This window comes from Madurella fahalii, assembly GCF_045866475.1.
Source record: "Madurella fahalii IFM 68171 DNA, scaffold_2, whole genome shotgun sequence".
NCBI lineage: Eukaryota > Fungi > Ascomycota > Sordariomycetes > Sordariales > Madurella > Madurella fahalii.
Window position 1 is genome coordinate 2901282 of NW_027263972.1, and position 21524 is coordinate 2922805.

At 53.8% G+C, this 21524-nt stretch overlaps 6 protein-coding genes and 2 non-coding genes across 8 annotated transcripts; 4 read left to right on the forward strand and 4 right to left on the reverse strand.

Annotated features, from left to right (window-relative positions):
- Positions 1–267: 267 nt before the first annotated feature.
- Positions 268–1109, reverse strand: MFIFM68171_03607 (uncharacterized protein; the record flags this gene model as incomplete). The annotated part of the gene is made up of 2 exons (XM_071059028.1): positions 268–509; positions 599–1109. The coding sequence occupies 2 exons, from the start codon at positions 1107–1109 to the stop codon at positions 268–270; spliced, it is 753 nt and encodes a 250-aa protein (XP_070915129.1).
- A 751-nt stretch (positions 1110–1860) lies between these two features.
- Positions 1861–1944, reverse strand: MFIFM68171_t65. The gene is given in 2 exon segments: positions 1861–1896; positions 1909–1944. It is a non-coding gene; the product is annotated as a tRNA-Thr (tRNA).
- A 6245-nt stretch (positions 1945–8189) lies between these two features.
- MFIFM68171_03608 (uncharacterized protein) lies at positions 8190–8924 on the reverse strand (the record flags this gene model as incomplete). Its single annotated transcript, XM_071059029.1, has 3 exons — positions 8190–8371; positions 8443–8557; positions 8643–8924. 3 exons carry the CDS (start codon positions 8922–8924, stop codon positions 8190–8192), a joined length of 579 nt encoding a protein of 192 aa, XP_070915130.1.
- A 380-nt stretch (positions 8925–9304) lies between these two features.
- On the forward strand, positions 9305–10278 carry MFIFM68171_03609 (uncharacterized protein; the record flags this gene model as incomplete). Its single annotated transcript, XM_071059030.1, has 2 exons — positions 9305–9334; positions 9412–10278. The coding sequence occupies 2 exons, from the start codon at positions 9305–9307 to the stop codon at positions 10276–10278; spliced, it is 897 nt and encodes a 298-aa protein (XP_070915131.1).
- Positions 10279–12288: 2010 nt separating this feature from the next.
- Positions 12289–14973, reverse strand: MFIFM68171_03610 (uncharacterized protein; the record flags this gene model as incomplete). The annotated part of the gene is made up of 5 exons (XM_071059031.1): positions 12289–12452; positions 12513–13896; positions 13974–14005; positions 14083–14723; positions 14795–14973. The coding sequence occupies 5 exons, from the start codon at positions 14971–14973 to the stop codon at positions 12289–12291; spliced, it is 2400 nt and encodes a 799-aa protein (XP_070915132.1).
- Positions 14974–16494: 1521 nt separating this feature from the next.
- On the forward strand, positions 16495–18124 carry MFIFM68171_03611 (uncharacterized protein; the record flags this gene model as incomplete). Its single annotated transcript, XM_071059032.1, has 2 exons — positions 16495–16724; positions 16840–18124. The coding sequence occupies 2 exons, from the start codon at positions 16495–16497 to the stop codon at positions 18122–18124; spliced, it is 1515 nt and encodes a 504-aa protein (XP_070915133.1).
- Positions 18125–18570: 446 nt separating this feature from the next.
- MFIFM68171_t38 lies at positions 18571–18651 on the forward strand. The gene is given in 2 exon segments: positions 18571–18607; positions 18617–18651. It is a non-coding gene; the product is annotated as a tRNA-His (tRNA).
- An 844-nt stretch (positions 18652–19495) lies between these two features.
- Positions 19496–21391, forward strand: MFIFM68171_03612 (uncharacterized protein; the record flags this gene model as incomplete). The annotated part of the gene is made up of 4 exons (XM_071059033.1): positions 19496–19927; positions 19980–20142; positions 20206–20896; positions 20959–21391. 4 exons carry the CDS (start codon positions 19496–19498, stop codon positions 21389–21391), a joined length of 1719 nt encoding a protein of 572 aa, XP_070915134.1.
- Between the last annotated feature and the right edge of the window lie 133 nt (positions 21392–21524).

Consider the following 21524-nt stretch of genomic DNA (forward strand, 5'->3'; position numbering starts at 1 on the left):
ACTTGCCGCATTGCCCTTTTGTCTTAGATTCATTAACGTTTGGGGGTTCGTGCTTGTGGTTTTCTGGATCATTTGGAAGTGGTACGCTACATTCTCCTAGAAATTTGGTGCATCAAAACAAGATCCGTAGAACCTGGACACGTGGATTTTGATTCAATACCCGCCATCCATTGCCACTGTGCTGGTAATAATAGGCGAAAGCTAATGGACAAATATACCCTAATTTACCGTAGATACGCCATAACCTCATCATGGACCACCCAGACCCTAACGGATTCCAACGAATTTGACTGCCATCTCGGACATTGAGATAACTGTGCGCCCGGCAGCAGCACTTGCAATTTCCCGGTCATCACCAGGATTAAGGCAGATCATTTCTACCTGCGCATTGCCTTTCTCAGAGGCATCTGCCCTGGCTTTATTTTCGGCGACGAATAACTCTCTATATCCCGTCGAGATGAAACCCATCTTCTCGAACGTCCTCTTTCCTGCTGGAGTGGCGGTAAGAGCTGCATGTCACGGTAATTAACAAATCACAGCATGGGTCAGCACATGCTTTCTCAGGGAATCAGCCTCATTGTCGGGCACAGCCGCATACCTGACATCCCGACAATTCTCCACCTAGAATTCTTCACGCGTCGCACTACTTCTTCCAGCGCAAACTCCGCAAAACCCTTTCTTCTGGATCCCGGGCCTTCCGGCGTAGCGCGAGACGGCTCCCATCCCTCTGTGGAACCCCGCTCAACATGATAGACATGCAGGCCTACCTCTACTTCTTCCAGCTCACCCCCACTGCCGTCACGCGAATGCCAATCCGGGAACATACTCCCGGCGTCAACATCCACTTCCTTCAATCGCCCATCAAGCAACTTCTCCCAGTAGATTCGCCGTAGCGGCAGCACGATAATGAGACCGCACGCCGTCCACGTGGCATCACACGCCGTGGTATCCCGAAAGCAGATCGACAGCTCGGGACACGCAGCCACCCAGCTCTGCAAGCGCTCGTACGGCAGCGGGACGGGGTACATGGCCTGGTCTGAGGCGTACACGTCGCGGAGGGTCTTGCCGTCATCGATGGCACCGATTGGGAGCGTCTCGGGAATCACCATCGTGTCCTGTGTTGCTGCGGGGTCGTTTATGACAGGGTCTATCACGTGCGTCCCACCAACTGGTTGGATTCGACGGGAGGAGGCTTCCGCGACTTGAATAGGATCCGAAGAGCTGTGTTAGTCAGGAGGTCGTGCAAGGCGCATGAAATGCGACTTGAGCCGCAGGTTGGTTGGCGGATGACACAACGTTTCAGGGTCTTTCCATTGGCTCCACGGGTTGCATTCTTTTTCGTCCGAGTTGCGGCCACCGGACAGGGTTCGAAATGAAAGGATTCGCCGAGAACCGAGGGATTAAGCTTAATTTGAAGCTAACGAAACACAGTCCCGGCCGCAATCCAGTGAAATGGAGATAGGTATACAGAATGAGTTCAAGTTTTGGAAATCGGCACACTTCGCTGTACAACTACGGCGGTGGATCGGGAGGCGGGGCTTACTACATATAACGATTTCAGATTAAATGGGGGCAACCACAATAACATGGATACCTGGATGTGTGCCAATGAAGCAATGGATGCAGAGAGTATTAAGTTTCGTAATTAATTATAACCTCCTATTATCCATTCGCCGACCGTTTTCCAACACAATAATTATGTGATTAATCGGCTTTCACCATTGCATGTTTCCAAAACAATAAAAGCAACAAAATCCGGGCGTCCGACGTAATCGTATACCGTGATCAGGTCTACCGTTGAGGTAAACAACCCAAGACAAGTAACAAAATGGTAAAGTTGGAGATAAAAATTAAAGTCTGTGCCCACAGCCAGAATCGAACTGACGACCTTGTCATTTTCAAACTTATTACTAGTGACACGCTCTACCACTGAGCCATGCGGGCAGGCGGTATTCCCGTTGTTGGAGGCAACTGAGTTAACAAACATCATAGCTTGTGATTGAAGCTTTCATCCTAGAGAGCAAATAGTCAAGTTTAGGAAGCTGATATAGTGAGGAGTAAAGTTTTGTAACCCCTGTATTATGTGATAGGTAGACTCCAGCGAGGTGTTATTCCAGGTATTGTAACGATGAGTGGGCGGAGGGCTTGTGTTCCAAGGAAATGTTAAGCGAGATCAGTTGGGATGAAAAGGAAGGAAAAATGTGCTTCTACACGTGTATATTTCAAAAATAAAAAATGGCCTGCTGAGACCTTGAGAAGCAGATTGATGTGAACGTCAAAGCAAGGGTGACCTTCTCGACCATCTCGCCTCCCCACCGCCCATTGACCTGGACTCTAGCCCTTCCGGATTTATCACGGCACAGTGTGTTCTTATTCCCGTCCAGGTTGACAGCGCCGCAGAATTAGAGAGAAAGATCGGCTGGACGGTTAAGAAAGAACGCTGCGGCCTGAAATCTAGCGAGAGCTGCCACCGCTCGCCGCCATCATCATCAATTACGTGTCTCGTCCATGTAGCTACTTTCTGATGAGCCCTCGGTCTCCCCCGGCCGAGATCCGGATCAGCGCTGCTCTAGCCATCACTTCTCTTCTTTCCGGCATTCCGGGGATGGTTTTTAGCTCGAGGTTCGATAGAGAACGATAGTGAAATTGCCTACCAGCGGTTTCGAAATAATCACGCCCGCCGTACCAAGGAAGGAGAAGCTAAGCGAACAGGGGGTCAACTTGCAACTTAGAACCAAAAACGGTTCGTGCCGCGTGTATTCTCATTTTCTGCCCCCACGGCTTGCAAGGGGCAACTGTTGTCGGTTTCATGATTGGCTACGCCATTTTTAATTTCAAGTTTTCTAAACCACTTTGTGACTCTGCGCCGCAAGGCGACAGCATGGGATCTCGAAATGTCCCAATGGCAGAGCCGTAAAATTCCGCTTGACTTCAAGGGCGACGTTTCCCCGTGTCAGTGCAACAGCCCGTGGTCATGCAGGGGTTCTTTTTGAGGCTGATAATCCTCCATTTGTAGTTTGGGGGGTGTAACCATTCCTCTTCTTTTTTGCATTAATTAGTTAGCTCGCCGGCGAGTAGCCCTATCCTTGGGTATTTTGACCGTCCGACATGAAGAAGCTTTCTTTATTATTCACCCACGCATACATAGCTCAGCTATGTCTTGCCCAATCACGTCGCTGTTATTATCCAAATGGTGACGTGGTACTAAACGACCAGCCTTGTGACCCCGAGGCTGAGCACAGCGTGTGTTGCGGCGCCCCGCCCTTCGGTGCCGCCTGCCTCTCCAACAAACTCTGCGTAGGATTGGATGGTCATATTAGTCGAGGATCATGTACGGATCAAAGCTGGGGTTCGCCCGACTGCCCGGGCTTCTGTTACGGCGAGTGTAACGAGGTTCAAATGGCCTGATTTGCATGCACTAATCCTCCCCTATAGAACCGTTGAACCAGGGGTCTAGATTGACATCTTGCGCGAACCTGACTGGTACCGATTCTTGGTGTTGCCAGATCACTACTCCAGGCGAGGACTGCTGTGGTTCAGAAATTGCCCGGTTGGAATTTGGGCCCGACCCGCCATTTACGTGGGCCGAGTGGGTTGCTCAAGGGACTGGATCGTACTCCGTCGTAACACCTTTGTCAACATCGGTTCGCAGCATCTCGACGACCCCGACCGCCTCGACCAGCTCTATCTCCTTAACGACATCGGAATCGACACCAACAGAGGTCTCTACCAGCGCAAGCGGCACGTCGCCGGCGGATACTTCATCGGAGGGATCATCGGGGGAGTCGGGAGGGAGCCAACAACCAGAATCCGCCGAGTCTCCAGGCTTATCTACGGGTGCGCAAGCAGGCATCGGTGTCGGTGCAGCGGTTGGCGCCTTGCTCGTCGCGGCCCGTAGCCTATATGTTGTGGAAGTTGAACAAGAAGAACAAGATGTTAGAGGCAGCCTTGTACCAGCAGCAAAGGCAATTGCCGGCCGCACCTCCATTCCAATATGTACACAAGGTGGAGATGCCATCGGAACCGCCAAGCCATGAGCTATACGGCATTCAACCACCAAGATACGAGTTGCCGGATGTCGGGGTTAATCGTTAGATATACGAGGCGGTTAGAGGTTTAGACGGAACTTGATCGCTTCGTTTTCTGCAGTCCATCATAGTGCTTGATGTTTGGACTGCCGCCGTTTGACCCTGGAAACAAAATAGCAAACGTAACCAATCGGATGCCAGGCCCATCGGTGACATGTCGGATACGCTAGCAACATCGGCGGCCCCTTCACATCCCCGACCGAGTTCCGAGTCAAGCTTCGCTTGCACCACATGCGAAGATGGGGAGATTTCCCCCACAGTTGTTGAAGCGTTCGAATTGCGCTCGACCGTTTGTCCGGGATTGCATTTTCGTTTGGATCTGGGACCTAAGGTAGCAACCCAGGCGTTCGAGGCGCTGCATCCCCCACAGCATCCACCTATCGCAGCTGCTCAACTTGACCACCTGGCGCCGAACCGACGCTGATGCCCCCTGCTGAAGTCGTCGGCCTGCTCATACCGCAGTACGAGACCCTCTGGCGGGTGATGCTGCTGACCTTTGCCACGGTGCCACCACCAGCCGGAGACATACGGTATACCCAGCGTGGTGGAGATAACAGCATATGTCCCAGTCTGTCTAGGCAACCCAGACAAAGAGAAGGAAGCCCTCAAGCTGGGCAAGATCCGTACCCCTCCCTCCCCATCCCCTTCATTCCCCTCCCCACCGGGTACACTTCCCCAGCTCGCACCCATCCCAATTGGGACTTGCCTCAATCCAGGAAGCCCTCCATCTCTACCCCCTCCAACAAACACCTTTACCGAAGAGCAACCCCGGGCCGAACCTCAGTCCATACCGACGTTTCGACGATCCATCACCAGCCGCTGTGTCGTCAGACGTCCAAGTTTTGCATTGCCACTCACCCATCTGGCCGGAACCCCCATCTTTCGGCCCGGTCGGGTCGACGCGGACAGGTTGGCTGCGCTCCAGAGGAAGGTATGCCTTCCCTTTTCTATCGCGCCGCATCGATGTCCGGTAGTGGGCGGCCGGATTTGGCGAGAAAGACGGCGACGGCGGCTGTAGTGGCTTCTGGGAGCGGGTTGGGCCCCGATAAGGGGAGGGTGTGTAGGAATAAAGAAGGGGGTGGGCTAGTGGGTAGGGGGAGCGTTGCTGACTGGAAGAGATAGGACGGAGGGGTGGGTATTTCGTATGTTGGTGAGTGAGGGGTTGAGTGAGCGAGGGGGTTGGGTGGGCTAGTTGAGAATGAATGATTACTCGGGTACAAAATACCGCTGGTTGGAATCAGTGACAGAACTTCTTGCAGACCACGCACCTTGCGTAACCTGGGTGCCGAGTCGCGGAGAAAGGCACTGGATCAGGGCTCTGCGGCTGAAAATAGGGATACACAAAATAAGATAACGAGATCGGATGGAAATAGAGAGCTACAGGTCGGCACAAAGTTACCCCGTGAAACAAACGAGCCCCGTCAGCTAAGGTGCAGCAGCCGCTACGGTCAAGGGTACATATACCCCTGTTGTTGCAATTTTGTTCGGGATTGATTGCTAGACATTGTCGCGTTGAGGCCTAATCAAGGTTGAATCGGCCACAAAATGGAAAGGAAATCGCAAGACCTGTGTTGTGTGACTTGTGCTTTCATTTTGTACACCACATAAGGTACCTGACCTTACATAGTAGGTTTGCCGGTACCACCACGAGCTGCCAGCATGCCGCTTTCCGTGTGCCTGCATTAATTACCGCCACACATCTTTCGAATCCAGCTGAAGAGTCATTGCTCAGTACCAAATGATACGACAATACACTGAGGCCGAACTCAAGCACACCAAATCCATTTCCGTTTCTAGAGCTGAGCTCCTACTAGTTTAAGCTAAGATGCCTCTAAGTGATACCTGGGGCAACCCGGAGCTCGGGTTAAGGTGGGCTGGGCTTGGGTAAAGGTACCTGAGGTATAAACAAGGCCTAGTTCTGGGGTCGTACAGGCTGAGAATGGTGCGCTTCTCAATCTGGTATAGCGCTGCACTGTGCCGTCTGGCCTGGCCGCTGAAGGGGTGCTAAGCTTGCCTTGCCTCGAGAATCTTCTTTCCTACCTTACCTTTGCCAACCGCAGAGTATGCTTTCGCATAATCTCGCGAAGTTATCGACAATTCGGATCGGCATTCATTGTCATGGTCAGGAAACCTCAGCTCCCGCCCTTCGTGGCATTGCAGCTAGTGATGCTGCTGCTGCTCAGCTTTCTGGTAGCAGTGAATGGAGATGAACAGATAGGTTATTATGTAGCCTCAGGCGAGACGGGTAACCATGGCGCTTTCTTCTGTTCGACTTTCAGCGATGCTAAATCTACCACGCAGAAGCACTCATAGCCTCATGCGAAGTCATGACCACAGCGTCGGAACGCTGGAGCAGCGTGGGAAGCATCGGCGTGTGTGTGGAAACGGATGACAGAGGCAATTCTGGCACCATGACAACGAATTACTATCAAGGCCAGGCCTGCAATGGGACATCGGCTACAGGTATCTACATCGCGAGTGCTGATACCCGGACCGCCAGTGTCGCCGTCAGTTTCGGGTGGTAAGTTGAGGCGGCTCTGAGGCAGAGACTGATGTTAACGGTGCCGCAAGTGACCGCTCATGCGCCACGATCACCATATTCGCGGCGTCGCCATCGGCCTCGCCATCTCTTTCGTTCATAGGCTGCCCCGAACAAATCGGCCTGCCTCCTGAGGCGCGAACCGTGTATGTCGAGCTTCCCAGCGGTATCACCGCTGCGCCGGGCTCGGTGGTGAGATCATCTAGCTCAGGTAGCTCAACACCGACTAGCACGTCCAACCCGACCCAAAGATCATCTAGCCCAGAGAGCTCAACACCAAGCACGTCCACCCCTACCCGAACTACGGGTGACACGCGAAGCGGTACTTCCGAGGAGTCGGATTCACCGAGTTCCAGTACCGGGAGCGACGGTTCGAATACGCCTGTTATCGTTGGCGCAGCCGTGGGCTCGGTCGGTGGCGTTGCCCTCATCCTGCTTGCCTTCTTCCTGGGTCAGCGATACGCTGCCAAGAAGCGGACGACCAACACGATCGATAAGCCAGAGAAGCCGCGTGAGCCGTATGAAGGAACGCCGGAGCTGGAAGGAACGGGAGCCGGCGCGGGCGTGAAGCCTACCGACGCAAATAATGCGACACCGCGACAAATGCCCTGGACTCAGGCGGCTTGGGGACCACAGCAACATCAACAACAACAACCGCAGGTTTTACCACTGTCAGAGCTTTCGCCGAACTACCCAGCTGCGCACCAGCTATCAGCCGAGAGGGGACCATACGAGGTTCCCGGTTCTTACGAGTACTACTATCAAACTGGAATTCAGCCGGGACCGCAGCACTACCCTCGTCCGCATCTTAGCAGTAGTTCTCATGTCATGACGTCTCCATTATCGATTTGCAATGCACGGCAATGGACCGGACGACGATTTTGTTCAAACATTTCTTTGTCTACGCGCAGATGGATGTTTACGAATACTATTACGGCATAATGAAGATGTTGCTTGTGTTTTGAAGTAGGGAGAGTAAAATTACCTCGCCGCTAGGCGGCGTCACTTGTATTTGGAAGTGCCTAGCGAAGTGGCTACAGTATCACCAAATCTCTTGTTATCCCTATGTTCTGTTCTAGGGCTCTTGGTCCAGATTTGAACCCCTTATCTTAGTTTCCTCAACTGGTGTTGGAAATAGGTAAAATGAACTAACTATCTAATATATTTTGCTAAACGATAATAAAAACACAATGCTGTCACAGCAGTATTAAGAGAAGGGTCATGATATCTAACGCAAGAACCCATTATCTTCACAACAGGGAATAGTATCCAAAGCCTTTAATTATTCTGAAGGCGTCGTCTGGAGACCCACACTCTACACCACTTGGGCCACAACGACCTCATCCCCTTGCTGCCCAGCCGGGAGAATGACGCTGTACATCGGAGACCATACCAGATAGCCTCTTGTAAGAAAGGAACTACACCTTCTCCTCGTCTACTACAGTTTTTGGCCTCCCTAGATTGGCGGGGCTCATTCTCATCAACCGCATTATCTCAGAACCCAGGTTACTGCCCCTGTTTTCTTCATCTGGATTAAGACTTGTGTCGGTTGCAAAGGCGGTTCATTCCTTCAACCACACAGGCTCGTCATACTCGTCCATCCACTGCGTATATTCCGGGCCGGCGGTTGCCCATCCCTTGATGCCGCCCACCAGGACTAAGCTTTGCATCTCACTGTCGCCCTGGTCGGAGATATAGTCGGCAAACCAGCCGGCGGCACGGGTTCCCCGGCCGCGTGACGAAGCTGCCAGCACTCCATCAGTATAAATAACGTGGATATGGTACTAAGTTTGAGAAGACGAAAGGCGCACATACAGCAGTACCAGATGATTTTTCGCACGCTTGATGCTCTTAGAACAGAATAGAGCGTTGGGATGGTTGGGTGCAGGCTCTGGGCCGGCAGGTTAATGGACCCGCGAATGGTGCCACCCTTTTGATGATGATGGGAAATGTTAGGATATCGGTGACAGCGACGAATACCTACCAGAGGCAGGTGGCGGAAAGATAAGCCGTACCTGATGATCGGTGCGACGGAGATCCACCAGAACAAAATCCCTCGCGCTCTTCGGAGTTTTGTCCGTAAGTTGAGTCTTGAGCATAGCCAGTACCTCCTCACGCGTTATGCATTTAGGCTCAGAGCTTCTGGGGCCCGGGTAGGCGGCGTACCATGGCGGTGTTGGTGCCGCCGTCGTTGTGGGTTCGCTGGGTTCGCTGGGTTGGTATGAAGACATCATCGCCGACTGGGTAACATTCAGGGAACGGAGTGCCCGTCCGATAAGAGCCGGCGTAGAACTCATGTCGGAGGGTTCACTCCTTGAGGAAACCATGGTTCCTGAGACGGGTTTTTGTATACACAAGCTGGGAACAGCAGCTGGTGGGGATATGTCACCGCCTAGAGTTGATTGGTCCACAAGTTTGCGAGGATCCGCTGCGCCAAGTCCCCGTCGAGTGGCGAGATCGGTTTGACCCCCGTGCAGGCATTCCCGAATCCCATTTCCTTATACCATTACAAGCGACTTTTGCATTCCGATGCTGCATCGGCTCTCTCTTTGGCGTCTCCGTGTTCTGGCTGCCTGATAGGCGTAACTAGAGCCACACCCATCGCTGTCGCATTGCACTCCTTCGTCCCTCCTCCGAAGTCTCAAGGACGCACATTCCGCAAGCGAACTCTGAAATCATGTCTGCACGATCGGTGATGGGCGATAAGGTTTGTGCAGGATATCCGCGACCCTGATATCCCTCGCAGCCGCCAGTAATACTGACGATTCATTCTATTAATTAAAGAAGCAGCTTGATCCTTCCTCTGCGGCGAGGATACGTAACAATCAGCGTCGGTGTCGGGCACGCCGCCGCGAATACATCGAGGAACTCAAGGCCAAACTTCGCGAGTATGAGCGCCAGGGTGTCCAGGCTACGCTGGAGATGCGGCAGGCCGCCCGTAGAGTTGCGCTCGAAAACTCGCGACTGCGGTCGCTCCTCGCCTCCCGCGGAGTTAGGGACGAAGATGTTGATCAATACCTAGCGTCGTTCAACGGCCCGGCGACAGGAGCCTTACCGGCAACAGCCCCGACACGGCGGACAGAGAAGATAGACCTGCTATCACCTGTGTCAGGCCCGGAATTATCGCGCCACAACATGGATGGCGGGATACCATGCGAGCCCCAAACAACAAACATGTCAGAGCCGGAGTGGGTCGCCCTTCAGCAGACGTCAGATCTGGGCAATGCCAGGCCAGCGTCACCGCCTGACGACGGGTTGGGGAAATCCGAAAGTGAGCGCCGCCCATGTGGCAATGCATCCGCTTCAGCGTTGAACACACTTGCTGCTGTTGCCAACGCCAGCGGATGGCAAACAGGTTGCGCGCCTGCCACAGAGCATTCCTCCCAGGACGCACTAGGTGTACAGGGACATGAAGCACAGCCATCTCTCGGCAACGAAGCAGCATCACCGCTGCTTAGCGTCAAGAGCCCGAAGACTACGCATTCGCATCTAGAAATGTCGTGCACGGCTGCCGCCCACATCATGGCCAACTTTTGCATGGATAGGGACGAAGAGATAGCACGGGAAGTCCTAGGTTGCACCGGACCCAACGAATGTCTCGTAAAGAATACTCATCTACTTCAACTGTTAGACAGTTCGGAAGGGGTTTAACAATGTACGCCAATCTGCAACTTGCCCGGCAGCGTTTCTCTCGTAGCCGACCTCGTTTCATCCTCCGTCAAGGAGCAGACAAGGAATGAGAGTGTGCGACCATTCCTCGCCACTGCACCCGATTACCGACACCAGGCTGAAGCTAGCCGAGAAAGAAAACACAACTCCTAGTTCAGATTTGACCCTTGCAACAGGCATCTACTTGCTCCGATCTTGGGCGGAGTGAGCCCGAAGGCATGAGATGTAACGGACGGCATATTCAACCGTGCGGAATCTGGGATAGATCCTGTGATCTATGCCGGAAACACCATCGCTTCCTGTCCCCGCGATGCCCGCACCGCCGTCGCAGCAGCGTTGCGATAGGAGTGCCTCTAACTTTCCCAACGCCTCTTTCATGCGGTCTCGGCGGCTTTTCTCGGCGGCCCTGCTGCTCTGTCGCTTGGTTTTGAGCGCCTCAGCCACTCCGTCTGACATTAGCGGTCATGCTTTGTTGCAGTCCACAGTAGCAGACGGCTGGATCGTACCGAATATTTCTATTGAAGTTGGCGGTGCGGAAGTTGGCTTTGGCCGAATCGGCCGTGTGATGTTCATCCGGGTCCCCGGCGGCGCTTGCGCATCGCCAACGTCACGGCTTCCGTGGCAGTCGGCAGCAACCTCTGAGCGTTGGAGCGGTTGGCCGGCTTTCTGGCTATCCATAGCTGACGAGTCTTTAGGCATCATGGAATAACAGCTGGGAATGTTGTTGCCGGGAGCGAACAGGGCAACTGCCGTGCACTCGAACGGGAATCCCTACTGGGACAGCTTAGGAACCGGAGTATGGAGCGAAAAAAGACAACATCTTGGGCACTTATAGCTTGGGGTTGGGGGTGCAATAAACGGAGCTGACGTTTGGAATAGATACTACCTTAATTAGTACGCTCCCGAGGGGGGGCGGCATGTCACAGCAGAGACATCATTGGATGGGAGGGCTGGGCCGCGCACAAACACAACCGACCGCAGGTTAAGCCATCCTTGTCTGAAATTGCACTGTAGGGCCGGTTCGATCATTCGCTGATCAGCGGGAGTCCCCCTTGCTCACTTCCCTACCCAGCTAACCCTTGTGACTCATGCCGGACAGGTTGGGACGGAGTGGGGTTGAGAATGGAAAGGGAAGGGAAGGGAGAAGAAAAGAATACAAATGATAACCTGTCTCGAGTCTGGGTCGTCAGTTGATGGTCAATAGCTTATTAGTACCGCTTGGACACTTGAGTTCCCGAGCACCTCTATGACACGAGCGAGCATAGCATGCTGTAATTTACGTATACTTTACGATGACAAGCGAGTTGCTAAGTCACTACAAGCCAAGGCCCAGGTGGACATCGACGTCTTGGCTAGTGAGATGTGTGGGCCGCGGTTGAAGACGAACATCAACCGCCCCGGAAATCTTCCGAAGGACAAATACCCTCCCACCACTCCTTTCGTATTCAAATCTGGTAACGGTTCAGGCCGGAGATCCAGTTAGTACTAGCCGAAAGTCTCCTGAGAAACGGCCTTCTAGCTGACATACCCACTTCCTCGATATTAAATATCCAGAACCTCCCGGCACTCTCTAGAAACACGAGCCTAGGTCTGAATGTAGCAATACAGCTCCGAAATACATCGGCCTCAAGCACGCAACCCAATCAAGCAATGCTCTGAATGGCATTTAAAGATACAAGATATTTGTAATCATGAAAATAGGTAGCCAGGATACAATATGAACCTCAAAAGAAGTACCCTCATATTATCGATAGAGCATTGGCGAATCTCTATTGGCATCCTGTTCCGGTGACAAGAGAAGACTTCTGAGATGCGAGGTTTGCATAATAATCTTCCTTCCAAGGCTGCAGAAGGTATTGATACATGGTCATGGTAGAAGCGTATTCGTAGTAATGATGCGCCGCCACAGCATAATGCAATATCGTGGGATGGATGGTAAAGGAGCGCGGACACTGGGCTTCTTTCGCATAATTGACTAGGATAGGTACCCAATTACCTCGAGCAGTTCGTCCCACGCCCGCTACTCATATGAATCCACTCATCCAGTTCTAAACTCATATCATCCAACCTCGGCCTTGCATCGAAGCTAAAGGTCTGTCCCTGGGTATCTGGAGGCGTGAAGATTCCCAAGAGATCCGGCATAACGAATCTATCGGCTGCACAATGGTCAGTTTTCGGAATTCGCTAAGCGATGGGTGAGGCGCAGGCCAACTCACGCTCAAAAACAGCACTCCCTAAGCTCGTATCATCTTGAAGCAGCATATCCTGTCCATGGAAACCAGCCTTGGCGCCGCTGCCGTCGTTGGTAGGACAGGGATTAACCGGCAGCACTCCTTGCAACCCCTGTTGTGGAGCCCCAACTCGACCAAGTTGCTCAATGTGATGAGGGTCATTGACATGTTGAGGCCCTTGTGAACCACGCCGCTCTCTTGCCCTCGCAATCACGATACTTACCGTCTCAGCCGCCTTTTTTGCCTCGCGGGAACTGGAGCTCGCACGCATCCAGATTGTTCTCGCTCGATTTAACGCTCTCAGGATTTCATCTTCCCGCTGCATTGTCTGACCACGGTGTAGCATCGAGCACAAGACCATAGTGGCGGTGAGGAAGGTGTGGTTCATGATGGAAGACACGCGCCAGCGCATCATATGCAGTTGGCCTCCCGGGCAGGTCTCTTCGTCGAGAACATTTTGGATGTGAAGTGCGCCAAGGGAAGCATCCAGACAGGCCTTTCGGGAGTAGGCGAAGACGTCTTCGTTAGGGGAGGTGGATTCCATATAGAGGAAGCGCCGATGAAGCATAATTTGCCCCTTGTAGAACAGATGCGCAATGAACAGGCGCGCCATAATGACCTCGGGTGAGTCGGTTACACTAGTAGCCATAGGTTTCGGTTTCAGCGGAAGGGGTATGCTCGCGGCTGCCTCATGGAGGATGCCGTCTACCCTCATGACCTCGGTATAGCTGCATGGTTGGACATTGGCTGTAACATCAGAAATAGCGCCCAGCGCTACAAACATCCTCCTCCGCGCAATAATGCCGAGAGCTGGTGAAAGTTCGGTTTCGGGACGGGACGGAGGCAGTTCGGCTGTGTTCTCGTCGAGATCAGCATCGCTTAGATTTCTCGGCTCCGCTGTATCGCATTTCCAGTCGCAGATTATGCGCGGCATGCCCATCTGACTCGAGACGAGGATATCGCCTTGTAGAACAGTAGCCCACAGCCTGCGCCTCATCTCGCTCTGCAACGGCGAGATGCCGGGGAAGTGGCTAGGATCACGGTGGTACCCCATACGCATGGCAAGGTTGACTTCGAGGGCAAACAAAAACCAGATGTCTTTGTCAGCATCGCCCCGGTTACTTAGTTCGATGTAAACATAGTGGATTAGCGTCTCCAACGCGTACGGGCCGGATTTGGTGTATCCACCTGTGATGAGACATTGTGCTGTCTTTTCACGGTAGAGGTCAATCTGCCGGAATCGATGCTCTGGGTCGCCATGCGCAGTGTCGGATACGTCTGATGCCAGCAGGGCGAGACATATCATGCTGAAAAGAAGACCAATCCATAGGATTGGAACACTGGACGAGTCGGTCCAGAATGTCTCATACTGTAGAGTAGCAGTTAGCGCAAGGGCTTGGACTCAGGAAATGAACAAATAGCTGAACAGCCAGCAGGAGTACTTGCCTCCCGAAGAAAGCTTGGGCCATGAATAATGGCTGTCTCATATCAGACCCAGTCAGTCATGGCTTGCCGGGTACCTCGTTTTGGGAAAGCAAAGAATAGAGACACTGACAATGAACTAGGTCCAAGCGGTTGAAGTAGCGAGATACGTAGCGGTCTACAGCACTCTTTGGCGGCAATCCGGCGAGGATCTCGGCACGTGAGACTGGCAATCGGCAGCCATACAAGAGCAGCGCGTGGGACGATCGAGGCCCCATCATACAGCTATCATCATCACCATCGACTGCATCGTGACCGTCCTGCGCCAGTTGGAGCTGTTCTTCTCGGTCGAAATGATCCTTGAGGTCGGCAATGCTGTCGAGAATGGCAGCCCAATGGTCGCCGCCGACATAGCGAAGCTCTGAAGCGCTAACACGCATGCTTCCGCATTCGGAACGTACTTCTGCCGACGTACATGTGTCCTTAACCCGGGAGTTCGTCTCGGCTGGAGTATTCATTGCGCGACTCGACGGACCCGGACTAGGACCCGGCGCTAGATCGGGGGTGGGACTGGAGTTCGGAGTGTGGCCGGGTACGGAGCCCGGCACAGAGCGTGGAATGAGAGACATCACAAGGCGCTCAAGCTGGACGATTCGGTCGTGCATTGCGGCCGGCTTGGACAGGGATGAGGTGGTGGCGAGGTTCTCGGGGTATGTGCATGTTAGACTACGCGATGAGCAGCTCGAACATGGTCGCTGGCGGTCACAACGCAACCTAGCGTAAGTGAGTGAATCAGCGGCCCGTATCGGAAGGTTGTGGGCGCTAAGGAGCGATCTAGCTCTTACTTGCGACGTCGGCAGAGGTTGCAAGACAATTGAGGTTTCTCCCGTCGCCGACTCGGACCGGGGCCATTGCGCGGAGCGACTTCAGCATCCGGCAAAGGTGGCTGTTGCCCCAAAGGGGATGCTACAGGGGCCTCAGTTGCTGCCAGCAAACCAGCTCCAGCCTCACTACAGGACGACATGGGCTTATTCCTTGATATTGGAGTTTTCGCGCCAGAGTGGGACCAAGACCCCGCTGAGTCGAGGGAGAAAAGGAAAGATGTACGCGCGTATCACTGCGACAATATTTGTGTCGCCCCAGCGGTGGAGAGAGGTCCTTGATAATCTGAGGACTGGAATAGGACCGGGTGGCTTTTTTGATTCCCTGCTTGTCCGACCGACGTGTGGTCAAGGAATGTAACCTGCCAGCCCAGGTAAAGTTTCACAACCATGGAACGGACATAACAGTCCGATACTCCGCCGCTCCGCTCCGCTCCGTCCCCCGACTTCCCCCAGCGCAGGCGCAGCAAATGAAGTTTAGCAGCACCAACTTGCAGCATCCCACCTTTAAAGATCTATGTGACACCTCGCGCACCGACGAGCCCCTATAGGGCGAAGATCGAGGCTCAAACTTGTCGCTAATTCGGAGAAAAAAACTTGGTTTCATTGGCCCGCTCGGGCCCCCTATAATTTGTCCGCAGTGCATCCAGCTCAGTCCCTTGCTCACTTACCACTTTCCGCCCTTGGACCGACTTTTCTTCTTATTCCTATGGAAGCATAGTAAGAATTCCGGTTTGATGTATGGCATGTGAGGGAAACCTGGATGCCGGGGAACGGAAATATAAGGTAGTATTGCAGTTAACTATTGCCTGGGCGTGAGCAATCCCCCGTGTTAAGTTCAGTATTGCCGGGCAATCGAGATAAGACGCTAAGTACCGGTCCCTGCTTGGTATCCAGAGCCGCAGCGGCTAAGAAGCCAATATGAGGTCCGCATTCGATGAAGATTGCAGATAAGATTAAGTGTGGCGGTGCCGGGTGACCGGGTAGGAGAAGCAGGTCCGGTCGTAACGGTTCGGATGATCCGCGGAGGACGGCAACGTTGTCCCCGATTGTTTCAGAAACGGGCCTGGGCACGCAACCACCAATGTTTGAAATCCGTTGCTGTGGGAAACGATAGCAGGTAGCAGGTGGGCTGAGAATAGGATCAGAACCATGACTGCACTGCGAGTCGCTTTTTCTGAGTGCCCAACTTCCATGCCACATGGCACGCTGCTTGTCCTGGTGACGGAATTGTTCGCCGATCTTGATTATGTTGGGTGGTTATTGCGGAATGGCGCTCGGGGATAGGAGTCCGACTTTCTTCCTGTCGCAAAGCGGAACTGCGATTGCAGAGCAACCATTGCACCTTAAGTGTCACACTTCCGTAGGAGTGAAGATCCCTCAACCTGAGATGGAAACTCCCTTTTACTCCGCCCAAAATCCGCGGAGAGCCGACTAACTACTCCGTTCACAATATTCCGTTTGTATTTAATAAAGCTCAGTTGCTTGAGCCAGGCGTACCTAGGATAGCTACGATCTGAACACATTGTCACCGCTTGCAACTATTTCACGTTCTTGTGGCAGAGCTTCACTCATTTATTCAGACTCAGAATAATCTTGTGTCTCCGTCGTTTTGTTTTGTCCACTTGTCTCGAGGATACCCTCCCAGATAAGTCGCAGACACAATGTTAGAGGAAGATCCTTTGACAAGGAGAGATGGCAGCTCCGAGCCGGTGCAGGACAACGATAACGCTGCTCTTGAGTCAGGTCCGGTCAGTGAGAGCAACGTCAAGCACGAGGCGGATGGCTTCATTGCGAAATGGGACGGGCCTGATGATATTGCCAACCCGGTCAACTGGCCAGCCCGCACCCGGTGGGCGCACATCATCATGATCTCGGTACTTGGTTTTATTACGTATGTGCCTTTTGCTATCTCCTTGCCTTATCTTTATACTACCGGTCTTGGGTCCATGAATGATCCCTATAATCCCTCGAGTAATGTGCTGACATCGACTCTTTCGTTGATGTAGGAATCTTGCCCCCACCATATGCGCGCCTAGCGTCAGCGGTCTCGTCGCCGACCTCAACATCACCTCCGAGACAGTCAGCACACTTGCCATTACCCTTTATGTCCTCGGCATCGCTGTTGGTCCTATGGTCATATCCCCGCTCAGCGAGGTCTACGGTCGCCTGCCTGTGTACCACGTCGCCAATCTGGTCTTTGTGGCCTTTGTCATCGGCAACGCTCTGAGCACCAACGTCGCTCAGTTCGTCGTCTTCCGCTTCATCTCGGGTTGTGCCGGTGGTGTACCTATGGCGCTCGGCGGCGGCTCCATTGCGGACCTCACTCATGTTTCTAACAGAGGATTGGCCATGACTTTCTTTAGTCTGGGACCGCTGATCGGACCAGTCCTCGGCCCGCTTATTGGAGGCTTTATAGCCGCAAACAAGGGGTGGCGCTGGACGTTTTGGGTGTTGGCTATTGCCGGTGGCGCTGCCGGAGCTGCTGCCTTTGCTATATTGCGCGAGACAAACCCTAGGATCCTTCTAGAACGCAAGGCGGCCAGTCTCCATACTACAACCGGCAACCCGCATCTACGGCCCAAGCTCGCTCTACCCCTTACGCCTGGCCATGTCCTTGGCAGGGCACTTGTCCGCCCCGCCGTACTCCTAATTCGCTCACCTATCGTGCTGGCCTTATCTCTTTACGTCGGCCTCATCTTCGGTATCATGTATTTGTTGTTCACGACTTTCACCAGTGTGTTTGTAGGTCAATATGGGTTTACCATATCTACCTCGGGCCTGGTGTACCTTGGATTAGGCACATCCATGCTTGTCGCCGTGCCAGTCTTCAACAACCTGAACAACCGGATGATGAGGCAAGCGAAAGCCGGAGGATTGCCAGGGCCGCGCCCCGAACAACGGCTACTGCCCATGATCTGGTTCAGCCCTTTTGTGGCTGTGGGCCTACTTATCTACGGCTGGACAGCCGAGTACAAGGTGCATTGGATTGTACCTATAATCGGTACAGTCCTCATCGGCTATGGGGCGTTCTTTGTCCTGATGCCCGCCCAACTCTACCTCGTGAACCTGTTTGGTTCCGAGGGCGCGGCCTCTGCCCTGGGAGCCAGCATCTTGCTGCGATACATATCCGGTACCTTCTTGCCGCTGGCTGGACCTAATATGTACCAGACACTGCGTTACGGCTGGGGCAACTCGCTGCTAGGCTTCCTCGCATTAGCTTTCCTAGCGTTCCCTATCCTATTTTATAAATACGGAGAGGTTCTTCGCGCTAAAACTGTCGTCAAGTTCTGAAGGGCGGGGTCACTTCGGTGACACATTGGAGTTGACCACAAGCTCAAACGCATCATCATCATATATCTCGAAGTCGAATTTGGGCAGAGGGGATTGTTGGTGCTTCGAAGTGATAGATTTACGACCACTTCAATGACGACACCCTGGTTAGAATCCCGAGCATCATACCCATATCCTCGGTGTTTTGAGAAGATAGAAAGACCTTGCCAAAAAAAACTTAATCACTGGTTTCAACTGCGCAGCACATGGTGAACTTTAAGCAACCGCTGCAACAACACGTCCTAGATTATACGAAGAAATCATAAAAGTACGAGACAGAATAGGACAACTGGAATAATATGCCGTGAACTAATTCCAAGAAATCGGTGGTTCTTTAAAGTGCTGGTAATAGCTCTGTCATACGGGACATCTTATAAAAGAGCTGTATTTCTATAGTAACATTATAAGGGCGACTAGTCTAGTGGTCAGGACGCTTCGTTGTGGCGAGCAAATCCGAAGAAACCCAGGTTCGATTCCTGGGTCGCCCATTACTTTTGTCCCACACATATCCATGTCTTGGCCCCCGGCCAACTTTTTTCCAAGTTTGCAAAGCGGAGAGGTGGCGGGGGCCTCAAACTCTGTCTTAATTATTCCCGAGTCTTCCGAAATTCCCTTGATGGAGATGTCCACGAACAACCCAACTTCCGGGGTGACGAGTCCGGGTTAGGACTCGGTTCGAGATCGCCCTAGCTCTACACTCGTCAATTGTTTGCACATGGGAAAAGAAAGAGGATGCTCCGGTGGACCCCACCTTGTCCTTGAATGAATCGTAAAGCCCCATCCCCTTCCCTGGTCGGACCTGGTTAGCACGCTCGCGTTTGGCCTCGGTACGGTACGTTATGACGCAGAGTGGGACAACCTCGATGCCTGCCAACTGCTTAAATCAACCTGGTTCGTCGGCAGCGACGAAGCCACAAATACGGGCCGACGCGGCACGTGTGCGGCGTTGATGACCCATATGCTCAGGCTCGTCACTAGCTGAATTTGTAGTTCTTGCGCCAAGCGATTTCGGCTCGTTGGATGGTATCGTGGGTACTAGCCAAGGACATCGCTGCTGCACACCCCTCCCCTCACGAACCTCAACAGGCCGCTGGCAGCGGGATGTGATCGACGGACATGTTGCGAATCCGGGCCTGGGTATTGGACAATTGCAACCGCGCGTAGTATTCGCCAAGGTTTTCCTTCCAGGGCCTGGTCAACATAATTGCCAAGCGACCAAGGCGAGCGGCGCCACCCGAGCTCGCGCCGGGCCTGCTTTCTTAAGGCGGCCGATAGGCACACAATCCTCCAGCTTCTACAGCAGTCAGCCACCTTCGTCAGCTGTCGGGAGCCATGTTTTACCACCTGAGTCTGGGCATCCTCGTCGCCGCCACGGTCATCGAGGCGTCGTTCGAGAGGAACCTAGCCTACACCAGTCCCTCGCGCCGCCATCCGAGCCTCGCCGTCCCCCTAGCGCACATCTCAAAGCGTCAGACTGGGGATCTATTCGCTCCGAATGAGGTAAACTTTACCCACGGCGTCGCCTCCGGTGACCCCTATTCCGACTCCGTGATTCTATGGACGCGGCTGTCACCGACAGCCGAAAACGTCGCGTCCGATCTGGTACCCGACGGTGTGGTGCCCATATATGAGAACTGTGAGGGCGCGCGACCGTCATCGAAGGCGGCCTGCGTTGAATTCAAGATCGCAACGGACCTGCCGCTGTCAAACGTGATCGACCAGGGCCGGGCTTACACCACAAGTGATGTGGACTACACCGTCAAGGTACGCCCCTAAGCCGGCGTGGTAAGGTGCAAGCACTCTAAATCAGAAACAGTTCGAGGCCAGCGGTTTGCAGCCCTTCACGACCTATTACTATCAGTTCAATGTCTGCGGCTCCAGTAAGACCAGCCCTCTCGGACGGACCAAGACACTTCCGGCCAAGGACCAGAGGGTCGACAGGAACGTCAACCTTGCCGTCTACTCGTGCTCAAACTACCGTAGGTCCAGGACAGCTGCTCTAATCTGCAAAGTGCCATTTGCTAACTCCGAGTCGTACTCAGCCGAGGGCTATTTCAACGCCTACGGCAACCCAGTCCGCAAGGATTCGGTCGACTACGTGCTACACCTAGGCGACTACATCTACGAATACCAGGCGGACTCGTCCATTGGCCGCAACCCGCTGCCAGACCGGGAAATCTACAGCCTGTACGACTACCGCACGCGCATCGCCACCTACCGCACCGACGCCGACCTTCTCTCTTCGCACGCCAAATTCGCCTGGATCCCCGTGTGGGACGACCACGAGGTGGCCAACAACGCCTGGCGGAACGGCACGAGCAACTCGGAGGGCGAAGTCTTCCGCAAGCGCAAGCAGGCCGCCGTGCGCGCCTACTTTGAGTGGATGCCGATCCGGCAGGTCGAGATGGACGACAGCCTGCGCATCTGGCGGAGCTTCTCCATCGGCACGCTGTTCGACCTCATGATGCTCGACACGCGCCAGTACGACCGCGACCTGACGGTGCTCGGCGGGTTCGCGGGCATCGGCGGCAACAGCGGCGAGGTCGAGGAGCTGGTCGACCTGCAGAACCGGACCATTATGGGCTTCAAGCAGGAGGCGTGGTTCTACGACCAGCTGATGCAGTCGTCGCGGCGCGGCGCGGCGTGGCGCATCGTCGGCAACCAGGTCATCTTCAGCCGGATAACGCTGGGGATCTTCACCGACACGCCCTTCAACCGCGACCAGTGGGACGGGTACCTGGCCAATCGCGACAGGGTGTACCAGCACCTGGCGGACAACAAGATCAACAACACAGTCATGCTGTCGGGCGACACGCCGCGTGGGTGTCGGACCTGGCGTGGCTCGGCAAGGTCGACTATGACGAGGACACGGGCGCCGGCGCGTTTGGCGTCGAGCTCGCCGGTACGGCTGTGACGAGCAATAGCCCCGTCGGAGGAAGCACGCCCAAGTTTGTCACCAACATCGCCTCGCAATGGCTTGTCAGCCAGAACCCGGAGCTGCAGTGGCAGGATCTGTACTACCGGGGGTATTTTGAGATGAGCATTGGGTACGAGGCCATCGAGGCTAAGTTCTGGGGTATCCCAGATGTCGAGGTGCAGAGCGATGATGAGATCCTGCTGGCGCAGTTCCTGATCAAGAACGGCGAAAACAAGCTGGCCCGAAACCCGACGGTCGGCGGTGGACACGCCAGGAGCGGCGCACTGAAGAACGGACAGGTGTCTACATAGGCAAACTTTCCTTTTCCCTACTCCTAGGCCCCCTATCCATCGGTTGAACAGTTCTCACACTCAGGCATGCTAATGAGGGTATATTCGACTAGATAGTTTTAATGCCTAATCAAGTTTCTTAGCAATCTAAGTA